General features: G+C 43.8%; 1 protein-coding gene across 1 annotated transcript; it reads right to left on the bottom strand.

Annotated features, from left to right (window-relative positions):
* Positions 1 to 3430: 3430 nt before the first annotated feature.
* KCNV1 (potassium voltage-gated channel modifier subfamily V member 1) lies at positions 3431 to 9841 on the bottom strand. The gene is made up of 3 exons (XM_004697427.2): positions 9358 to 9841; positions 7851 to 8380; positions 3431 to 4008 (listed from the first exon to the last, which is right to left on the bottom strand). The coding sequence occupies exons 1-3, from the start codon at positions 9822 to 9824 to the stop codon at positions 3497 to 3499; spliced, it is 1509 nt and encodes a 502-aa protein (XP_004697484.1). The 5' UTR covers positions 9825 to 9841; the 3' UTR covers positions 3431 to 3496.
* Between the last annotated feature and the right edge of the window lie 1388 nt (positions 9842 to 11229).

Raw genomic sequence — 11229 nt, 5'->3', positions numbered from 1 at the left:
TGCCTCTCTTGCCCCATGCACCTTACTCACCTGACCTCTCAGCATGTGACTTCTTTTCCTGCCCTTGAATGCAGAGGGACATGAAAGGACAGCAATTTGATGACGTAGAAGATGTCAAGAAAAAAACCGGGGGAGGTGCTGTCAGCCATCCAAGCAGACGAGTTTGAAAAATGTTTCCATATTGTATATTTGACAATGTAGTAAGTGTAGTGGAGTGTACATTGAAGGTGTTAAGCTTGTTTTGTAAAAAAATTTAAAACATAGCTCTGAAAAAAATTCCTTGTATACTTGAACATTTTAAATGTTCACTTCAAAAATTCCAACTATTGATTATAAAGAGAGTATTTTTGTTTAATTAGACCTAGAAGGGTTCACCAAAACAGTTCCTTAAAATCATTCCTCCACTTAGGAGACTAAGACGATGTTTTTTTGTTTTGTTTTGTTTTTTGACGATGTTTTTCTTAAAGCATACTAAACCTCTCCATTCACAAGAGGTCAACTGGTCCAGGTTATGTAAGACTATAGGATGTATAATACAGCTTTCAGGAGTATTAGTTCCAAGGTGAGCTATATTGTAGTTCAGTCCGGGTTCTGCCATTTCTTGGCTGTGGACTTTGGAAAAATTGCCTTTTTCTTTTAATGCCTCAGTTTTAAAAATCTGATTTCTATCTCCCCCACCCCTACCCCTGACCTCCCGTACACCTAACTAGAACATTAGCTATAAGAAGGCTTCTTTTTAGTTAACAAAGATTCTCTAGTGGCCATCACTTAGAAGTGTGCTGAATAAGTTTTCAATGAATGAACAAACATGCAAAATGCAAGAATAATCGCATATTGGAGCCTTAGTGGCATAGTGGGCAGTTAACTGCAAGATCAGCAGTTCAAAAATGCCAGCTACTCTGTGGGAGAAAGGTGAGGCTTTCTAGTCCTGTCAAGTTAGCCTTGGAAACCCAAAGAGGCAATTCTACCCTGCAATCTAGGACTGCTAAATGAGTCAGAATTGACTCAATGTTGGGGAGGTTTTTTCTTAAGTTGAGTTTGGGGATATCATGATTATATTGTGAGAGAATGCATGATGAATGCAAAGCACAATGTGGTATCAGAGTATGTAACTATTGTTACTTGGGAAAGTTCCAGATAAGCCAGGAGAAGTTTATCTTCTATGTCTAACTTTTATTTACCCTTCAGTTGTGGGTGGGTCTCAGACAGAGTAATCATTCTGTGTTATGCCCTAGTACTTGAGAGCATGTGTAAGACAGAAAATATATATCTTTTTGCTACTTATAGCTCTTTAATATTTAGGAGAACTGGAAACAAGCCACATGGTTTTGACTCCTTAAGCATCAGTCTAAAACTCATGCCATCAATGAAATTGTTTTCAGAGCTTAAACATGCATACCAGGAAGCAGGAGGCAGTACATATGGAATGCCATTTATTTTAAGTTGCATTTATTTTTTTAGCATATCAAAATCTAGCTGCATTTTGCAATCAATGGCATTTTACAATTAATCGGTATTTTTCTTACTTGGAAATTTAGAATATGGTATCTTGGAGTATGGTTGCTGAAATATGATGCAATCCTATATTAAAAGTGTTTTACTTTATAACTTATGAAACAGTATTTGATTTATAATTATTCTCCCAATGAATGTTTATAGAATTTGTTTCCCCTAATTGACTACCCCATGAAACCTGGATACCACAGACACACTGCATGTGTGTTTATGCGTGTTGGACATACGGTGACATTCTCCACCTCAAGAACCCGTTTCTACTCTCCTTAAGGCAAAATATCCTCATTGTAAATATTAAGCATTAAAGTGATACATTCCTTTTTGTCCTTTGATTTTAAAAATCTCATTACTAGAATATTGGGCACAATAAACTAGTTCATAGCTTTATAGCTTTTGGATTTAATTATGTAACAGAATGTCTAGGATTTTTATTATTTTTATAAAAGAATGTCAAAATGCTGCCAAAATGCCTACAAAGTTGGTACATTCAGTATTTATCCCGAACAGTCAGGACGTTTTCCATGACATTTTTTGTTGTTAAAATATCTCCAAGTTCATCTAGTGATGTCAATCAATCTAACAGTCTTATCTAATTAAACGAGGCTATTAAATAATTTCAGTACACCTACAGCTTACTTACTGGTCATTTTATCTAACATTCTGAATGTTTGGCAATAGAAAAACATCTACTCTTTGACTATTGTATGCATTAATGGTGTATGCCTGGCCATAAATTTAGAATGTTCACCATTTTATCGTAACTTATTCATGATGTTAAGAACAACGTGTACAGTGCATCCCTAAAATACATTTTAAGGACCATTGGATTTTTGTGGAGTATTAAGAAGTGTGCCACTTATAATGTGCCCAGTGGAAAAAAGAGTGCTGCTATTTGGTGCTGTCAAGTCAATTTGAACTCAGAGCAACCCCGTGTGGCAGAGTTAACGGTGTCATAAGGTTTTCTAAACTTTAGTCTTTAAAGAGTTCTGGTGGTATAGTGGATTACACATTGGGCCGCTCACCCAAAGATCAGCAGTTCGGAACAACCAGGCTCAGTGAGGGAGAAAGATGAGGTTTTCTGCTCCTGTAAGATTGAAGCCTTCAATGCCCTGGGATCACTCAGGGTCCCTAGATAACAGTGAGTTTACTTTTCTTAATCTTAATGAGAGATCACTTGATCTTTCTCTCGCAGAGCTTGTGGGTCGGTTTAGGTGGACAACCTTCTGGTTAACAGCCAACGGCTTAACCATTGTGCCACCCAGGCTTCTTTTAGATGACCATGAAGACTTGGAACTCTTCAACGTGCCCATTTACTGCAGCCTTTCTAGTTTTGTTCTCCCCACCTGCAATAGTGATGACGGAATTCACAGCTCTTTGTTCAAGCTGTTTAGGACCAGTGATTTGTACAGATGGGGGATGAGGACAGAATCTCTGAACATTCCATCGGGGCTTTCCCTGGACAAAGCTAATTTGTTTATTCAATCATGTTAACTGACAAGATAAAGAGCGCTTTACTTGCAGAATATCTTTAAATAGCAAAATTGTTCAGTGCGTTCTTAAATGCTCACGCATCTTTACTCTGGACTATCTAGTTTAGCTTCCCATGTCAAATAATTAATAGGGAAAAACTTTTTAAAGTGAGTGATTCATGAAACTTTCACCTTCCTGTATGTATTACACAGATATTATTTTGTAATTGGAAATTCAGGCATATGTATGTTGGCTCTATTTACTTAATCTTGTTAATAGATTAACTTGTGCAATTTATATGTGCAAATAGATTAAGTTATATCCTGAGCAGGTTTATCTGCAGCTGTTATAAGAAATGTGAGCTACTTTAGTATATTATGCCACATATCGGCAGAAATCAAGATAGGCAGTGCTCAAAAGAGACCATCCACACTTAGAGGCATGATTTCAAAATTTAATCCATGGAATGAGTTTCCATCACATAGGTCTCACAAATGAATTGAACATGAGTTCAAAACCAGAAATCATCTCCTCCACTGCTCCGAGTACTTGCTCTCTCTCTCCCTTTTAATCGAAGCATCTCCATGATACTTCGCGCATAGATATCTCTCAAGTTGACACTGATGTACGAGTCAGTGGCTATATTCTTGGTAAGCTTCTTTAGGGCTTCACGCTGTCTCACTGCCGCTTCCCTGAGTTTCAAGGTGAAGTAGCAAGCAGAGAAGCGGTCGTTAATAATCGCAATAGGCAAGGCCAAGACCAGGATTCCTGATAATATACACATGAAGGCCACAATTTTCCCCATGGTGGTGTCGGGTCTAATGTCCCCATATCCCACGGTAGTCATGGATGTTGTGGCCCACCACCATGCACAAGGGACACTTGTGAAGGTTGTGTCTGGAATGTTTTGCTCAGCAAAATACTCCACAGTTGAAAATATAGAAATTCCCACAGACAGAAATAGAAGCAGTAGGCCAACTTCTTCATAGCACTGGGTGATTGTCATTCCAAGGGAGCGTAAACCTGTAAAAGAATAACTCCTATTAGTCACCCATCTTCTTCCCTCTTTCTATCCCCACCCCCTGGATACATGTCAATTGTCTGCTTCATTGTCCCTCAGCACTGGGCAAGGTTCTGAGACTACAAAATGACCAAGCGATAACCCCTGTCTTTTAGAAGCTCAGACTAGTTGATGGGGCCGAAGGAGGGTAGCCAGAAAGAGAATTCATTTAACGGCATTTTAATTAAGTACCTAGTATTAAATCCACGCATTCACACAAACCGGTATATGACTAAATGAAGAAGAATGTGACATCAGGATCAGAAGATGGTTAATGGATCTGTGACATGTGAATGACAACCTGCCTTGCCAAATGTGAAGAGGACTTGAAGAATTTAATGATGAAGATCAAAGACAAAAATCTACTGTATGGATGACACCTCGCTGCAATGAAAACAAAAATCATTACAAATGAACCAATAAGGAACATGATGATAAACTGAGGGACGACTGAAATTGTTAAGGGTTTCATTTTACTTGGGTCCAAAACAAACACCCATTGAAGGAACTATAAAGAAATAAAAGGATATATTTTATTGGGAAAATTTGCTGCAAAAGGTCTTTTTAATATGTTGAATAGCAAAGATGTCATTTTGAGGATTAAGGCATGCCTGACCCTGGCCATGGTATTTTTGAATCGCCTCATCTACATGTGAAAACTAGGGAATGTCTAAGGAAGGCTGCCTAAGGACTGAAAAGATTGATGGCTTTTAAATGATGGTGTTGGTTAAGAATATCACATACTCTAAAGACAGCCAAACAGGAAACAAACTTGTGTTAGATGAAATCTATTCAAAATTCTTCTTAGAAGCCAGGTGGTAAGACGTCGTCTTGTATACTTTGGGCACGTTATCATGAGGGGCCAGTTCCTGGAGACAGACACCATTGGCTACGATTGGTGGAAACGCAAGACTAACTGTGTCAGATGTCACCAGGACAGCTCTGTCTAATGTCTGTCTTATTATATTTCACAAATCTGCTTCTCTCACCCTTCTGATGAAGTTTAGCACCATCGGGAGCCTTGTTGTCTGAAACCTAGAGGACGAAAGGGGTGCACACTACAGGAAATGAAGGGAAGCGGTACAAGCAAATTAGTTGTTGGTGACCGGTTGACAGGAGAAGATCCTATTGTATATTTCAGGTTGCTCTTCGGGATAAACTCCACTGGGACCATTGACTTTCTAAGTCCTCATTATCAAAACAAGAGGAAATTTCTTCCAAAATACAGAGATTTTTCTGCTTTCCTTTGAGGAGATAAACATGAATATAGAATACTCCTCCCTTACAGAGGTTTAGGGCAGAGGAACCAGCAGCGGAACGCATTCACTTCTGCAGCATTGCTGGGTTTCCCCTAGTGAGTTCTGAAGATTCATTGAGCTCTTGGGAGATAGAACACAGGGAACTCAATCTTGTCTGTTAAGGAAGAAGTCAGTCTCCTACTGGGAGTAAGAATAACCAGGTTTCCTCCCTGACACAGCTTCTGTAAATGTATTCATATTTTGAAGTTGTGTCAACATGATTTAATAAGGATAGGTTCTCAGAAGTCCAAAGAAAGGCCTCATAGGATCAGTCTTTCCTTTTATTCACTAGAGAATATTTGAAATCTGCCCTCATTTTGAGTTTTGTTCTTTAGAATTGAGATATTCTTGCATTATTAACTGGCTATTATTACAGATCATTGAGTATTAATTATGAGGTTTAGCCTCAGAAGAATATGTTTTAGAATATCTTTTAATAAACTGATTCTGATGGGCCTAAGCTGAACTGTATATCTTAAATTAAGTGACAATACATTAGAAAAATCATTGCATTTTTTTTAAAGGGAGGACTATTTCCCTCTATCATGAAATGTGCTAAACAATTTTGTAACAAGACACACAATCTGTGTTCTGAATTTCTAGCTTGCTACAGATCACCCCCAGAAGACTCATATGAAGTAAATGTAATTATTATGCCATTTTGCAGATGGGTAGATAGAGATAGAAAAGTAGAATATGAGTGTAAATCAAGGGAACCAGAATTTAAGCTTAATAGTGTCTGGCCCACTATTATCCTCCTAACTTATTCTATAACAACATTGACAGTAAAAATAATTAATATATGAACATGCCATCTTTATTTGTTAAAAGTTATGCTTGAGGCAAAACTCTCAAATATTTATGTAATTGAGCTATTCCTATCTTTTCAATAAATTAAGGCTTATTAATACTTTCCTTATATTTGCTTTAGAACTGAAATAAATTGAAAAGAAGTGACATTGTGGAAATTACTATTATTTTCTTTTTTCCTTTCTTTTGGGAAAAATGTAGTCTTTAACTGGGTGTTTTCAAATTGAATTCTGTGAAGAGTTTATAAATACTCGAAGAAAGCATCCCATTATATGTGTCAGAAAACAAAGAGTGTTACTTCTAAAAGTTGTTGGAAACCCCATTATCAAATCCCTGCTATGTGAGACTAGCTAAGAAAATGCACCACTCAAATTCTAGTAGGAAAAAAAAAAATCTAGTAGGATAAATCCTCCTTACCTGGGGGGGGGGCATTAATTGAGGTTAATTTCTCACTACATATCTAAGAGAAAACTAGGCTCAAGATCTTTCAAGTAGCCAATAAGGCATGTATTTGAGGAAAGATGGGAAACAGGATGTTGTAACCATTTAGCATTTGATATATTTGTATTTCTATGATCATTTATTATAATAATATGCATTATATTAATATGGTATCCCAGGATGGTTCACTAACTATATTTAAATCACTTATGAAATTTTTGCAGTATGTGCTACTGGGCCCAATCGCAAATATTAAATCCAGCTCTCTAGGGATTGATATTCACAATTTCTAATTTAGTAGCTTCACAGGGAATTCTTCTTTCCTTTATGTTTTGCCCTGAGGTACTTTAGAAAGTCCAATAGCTTTAGAATCAGTCATGAGCAGTCATTGTCTTTGGCAAGGCAGCGGTCCTCTTCAATGGGTTGTGATTTCTCATTTGTAGTTGTGTGTTGTGTGGAGATTTGTCTGAGGAGAGAGTTAATTTTATTTTCAGAGTCTCTGAGTATTGGAAGAAAGATGAGGCAGTTATTATCTCAGAAACCCTAAGGAGCAGCTCTACACTGTTGTATAAGGTCCCCATGAATCAGGAGACTGGGTGGCTGCAGACAGTCATGACCTGCAAAAAAGCGAAGAACTCCCTGTCCCTCGCTTACTCTCATGTAATCCAGATTAGGTCTCAGAAAGTCCTCAGGCACTAGAGGCAGAATTTAATTTTCTTCCAAAGCAACATTTCTCTACGCATCTTCAAAATCATGGGGAGGCCACTCGTGCCTAATCACTCTTCTTGCATAGTCAGAGAAGCTTCCGGAAGACTAGCTTTCCCTTCAAAAAAAGACATGCAAGTGGAAACTCTTCTGGGACACAATTGAGAAACTATGTCCTTATCTGTGTATGATTTATGTGTATCCATTCATGAACCGTTCGTGTATATTTTAGACTCTTTTGGGGACAGAATGCCTTTTATTCCTGTGCATGGTCCAGGCACTGGATAACATTCAATTCCGGGTAACCCCTGGCCAAATTGCTTGCTTTTCAATGTCTTAGAGAGTTAAAGAATGTTAGTGGCGGTCTTTTCTCTATACCTATGATAACAACGTCAAGGCTTTGTTTCTGGGGCCCTGTTCAGAGATCTTGGTTAGTTAGGTAGGATAGTCATTATGCATATAAATTCAGAGTGGCTTCCTTTATACAGTGGGCAAAGCACTACAGGTAGTAAACAAAGGCAAATCAGAGGAGACCAATGAAGTCTGAATACCTGTAGAATGTCTGCCGAGCTTGAGCATGCGCAGAGCCCTGAGCAGCCGCAGCACCTGGACGAGGCGTCCTACGTTCTCCAGCTCCTGAGTGGTCTGGCTCCCACTCAGGCTCTCCACCAGTAGGGTGATGTAGAAGGGCAAGATGGCAAGGAGGTCTATGATATTGGGCACCTTTCTCAGGAAGCGGCACCGGTCCCGCACACAGAGGAAGCGCAAGACAAACTCCCCAGTGAACCAGCTGATGCACACGTACTCCAGGATTTCCAGTAATTGTGGGTCCAGCCAGCTTAGCTCAGATGACATCAGGGCCATGTTGATGATGGATACCACTACAAAGATGATGGAGATGACCCCGAGGATGCGGGCAGCCGTGGAAGACGCAGGCTTTTCCAGGATGTTCCAGAGCTTCTGGCGGACAGTGGGGCAAGGTCCTTGTGAGAAGTCCTGTTCACTCTCATGCTGACTTTCTTGGTCTTCGGTGTCCTTTTTAAAGTCTAATGTCTCACTCAGCTCCTTTCTTCTGAAATACCTTTTAGAGAAGAGAATCTGGTGATTGGTTTCCCTTTTTACACATTTAGAATGCGGAAATCAAATGAAATTAAACTTAGTAGTGAACTTCTGGGGGGTTTCTTTCAGGAAAGTGCATGAAATACCCAATCATAGTTTACCCAGGCACTATTCTGTTCACAGTAGCCAGCGTTTTCTAGTCAGCATTCCCACCCAAGAGAGAGAGAGAAAGAGAGTCATGCCAATTCATGTACAGCAACACTCTTTGGACTTATTGCATTTTATAATTTTTAAATTAATTTGATTAATTATTGCATTTTCTTAATTATTGTAAGAAGAACAGCTGCTTGTAGTAAGGTCCTTCTTTTTCTGTAGAGAAACGGTGTTCATGAAGAAATGGTTGACTCACTCACTCACTCACTCTCTGCCATCAAGTCAGTGCCCACACATGGCAACAGCCCCTGGAAGTTTCCAACTGGTGGTTTCGAACCAATGCCCTAATGGTTCGGCAGCCCAATGCGGAACCACTATGCCACAGAAGTGAGCCCAGAAGAAATGGGAATAATAGCAAAATACTAGCAGCGCCACATAAACGTTCACAAAGCCAAGGCACCAACTTTCTGTCTTTCATGTTTAAAGCAGTTCTCCAAGTTTTTCAAAGTTAGCCTCCTGCTTTTGACAGATCAAAATGCTCTACCCCCAAACCTGCCTCGCTCTACAAGCATTCTTTGGTGCACGGTTTGCAGAAGCACTCATCCAATAACCAGGTTTTCAGGGCGGTCCTGACCTCTCTCACCTTATAGATTTATTTGAAATACACCAAGGACTAAAAGGGTGGCGGGAAGGAGGGGAGGATCAGGAAGTTCAAAAGGTTCCACTCAAATAGCCCCTTTGAGGCTCTTCCACTTCCCAGGCCAGAAGTGACCGCACCTATGCCCAGGCCTGGATTCAGCTGCCCTCCTGGCCTACGCCCACCTCCTCGTCTTGCCTGGCGAGTACCTGTCCCTGCAGCAGGAGTCGATGCTGAGCTCGTCGATGCCCCAGTACTGGATCTCCTGGAGAAAGGAGATCGCGCACAGCTGCTCCATGACGTGCAGGCGGCCTGTGCGGTAGTAGTGCAGCACGTAGCGGAACGCCTGCGAGCTGCGGTCGAAGAAGTACTCGTTGTCCACCGGGTTGGCATCGTCGCAGAAGTCCAGCGGGCTGGGCACGGCGGTCAGGGCTCCCGGGCGGCGGCAAGAGGCCACCACCACGGCCAGCTTGCCCAGGCGCGTGTGCGGGAAGCAAGACAGCGCCTGCTGCGAGAGCACAAAGCGGCTGCCGCCCACGTTGACCGTGAAGCAGTCCCCGAGCGCCAGGGGCTCCCCGTCGCCCTCGCTGCAAAAGACGCTGGAGTCCAGCGAGGTCAGGGAACTGCTGCCCAGGGGCGAGTCTGGCGGCGCCCGGCGTCGGGGAGGCAGCTCCATGCCGGTGGCTGCTCCCGGAGGACCGCACAAAGTTGGGAGAGCTGAGGTGCCGCACGGCGGTGGCGGTGGCGCGGCCCCCTGGGGCGACAGGGGTTTCCCGGGGATCGGAGGTGGGCGGGTGCTTCCCACTCACCAGCGCCCCTCCTCTCCGCACCCGTCTGCACGCGTGCCTCCCACAGCCCAAAGGATCCGCCAGCGCTCAGCGCTCAGTGGCCATGCGCAGGGGCTGGGCGCCCGGACCCTATTGGGGGCAGCCCCGGGGCACCCCGTCAGGGTTCCAGGCCCTGATCACTTTGCAATGGAAATGTCAGCCCCAGGGGTCTAGGGCTGGACCGCCCAGCTACTGGGGCAGGGGTGGCGGTGGGGGTGGGGGTGAAATGGAGACAGGAGGAGGTGGGCAAGATGACTCAGAGCGCAACACCAGGGAAGGGTGGCCAGACTCATTCCCGGCGGCCCAAGGCCAACCAAAAAGTTTTGTAAGCAGTGGAGGTGCTAATGGGGGTTGAGTCCCTTCCGACTGACTGGGGGCGAGGGAGTGCGTCCTTTTTTGCAGCGGGGACTTGATCTACCTCCCCCGGGAGGGTCGCCTGGGCCACGCGCATGTGGAAGCGGGTGCGATGGTAGAGAGGGTGCATCTTTTCCTCCAATTCGCTCTTTTTAGCATGTCATTTTCTCCTCCATCCTCCCTCTGGTTGGGGGACCTTGGTGGAGATTGGGAATAATGATGTCTTTAGTGGAAGTGCCAGGGAGCCACTAAGAATTCGGGGTCACCACCCAGCCACCCCACTCCCCATTCCCGGGGTGCAAGTGTCCTGCGCACGTGCCCACAGATGAGCCCTCATTTTAGAAGAGAAGGCCACAAGGCAAAGCTAGACCCGGCGTGGGCTAAGGCAAGGGCTTAAATGGGAAAGCCGCCTCTGCAAAAGGAGGCAGCCATGCGCCCATGCCCAAGGGAGGCCACCAGTCTACCTACCCACTAGGTCACTCGGAGGCGCGCCCCCACCCACCTGTTGGACGAGGGGGCGGAAGGTAAAGAGGAGTCTGACACTCACCTGAAGCTCCTGGCACATCGGGGTGGCGCCCAGCCATCGCAGGTCACTTAGCATCCTTTGGTCCTCCTGGGCCTGGCTGCGCTTACAGGGCAGGAGCCTCCTGGCTGGGCAGGTCTCGTCTAGTGCTTGGCGCTGAGTTCCCCGGAGCGCAGGCTGCCAAGGCTCGCGTCGCCTGCAGCCGGCTCCCAGGCTCGGGCTGAGCGCGGCCGCCCCCGCCCCCGCCCGTGCGCGCACGGAGAGGACACCCGCCTCCTGGTTCCCAGCAACAGCGGCGGGCGTGGCAGGAGTCGGGGGAGGAAGTGAGGCGCGCTGGGCGACACTGCATATTTTATTCATCCTGTTGAAGACACTTC

Source organism: Echinops telfairi, unplaced genomic scaffold (genome assembly GCF_000313985.2).
Source record: "Echinops telfairi isolate 266 unplaced genomic scaffold, ASM31398v2 ScPeMD7_1;HRSCAF=3_0, whole genome shotgun sequence".
NCBI classification, from domain to species: Eukaryota; Metazoa; Chordata; class Mammalia; order Afrosoricida; family Tenrecidae; genus Echinops; species Echinops telfairi.
This window is presented reverse-complemented; position numbering and strand designations above follow the sequence as displayed.

Coding starts and splice junctions, on each gene's coding strand:
- KCNV1 (XM_004697427.2), bottom strand. CDS start 9,824: ATGGAGCTGCCTCCCCGACGCCGGGCGCCGCCAGACTCGCCCCTGGGC. Junction 8,381..9,357: donor GACTCCTGCTGCAGGGACAG/GTACTCGCCAGG, acceptor CTTCTCTAAAAG/GTATTTCAGAAGAAAGGAGC. Junction 4,009..7,850: donor GCTCGGCAGACATTCTACAG/GTATTCAGACTT, acceptor ATTCTTTTACAG/GTTTACGCTCCCTTGGAATG.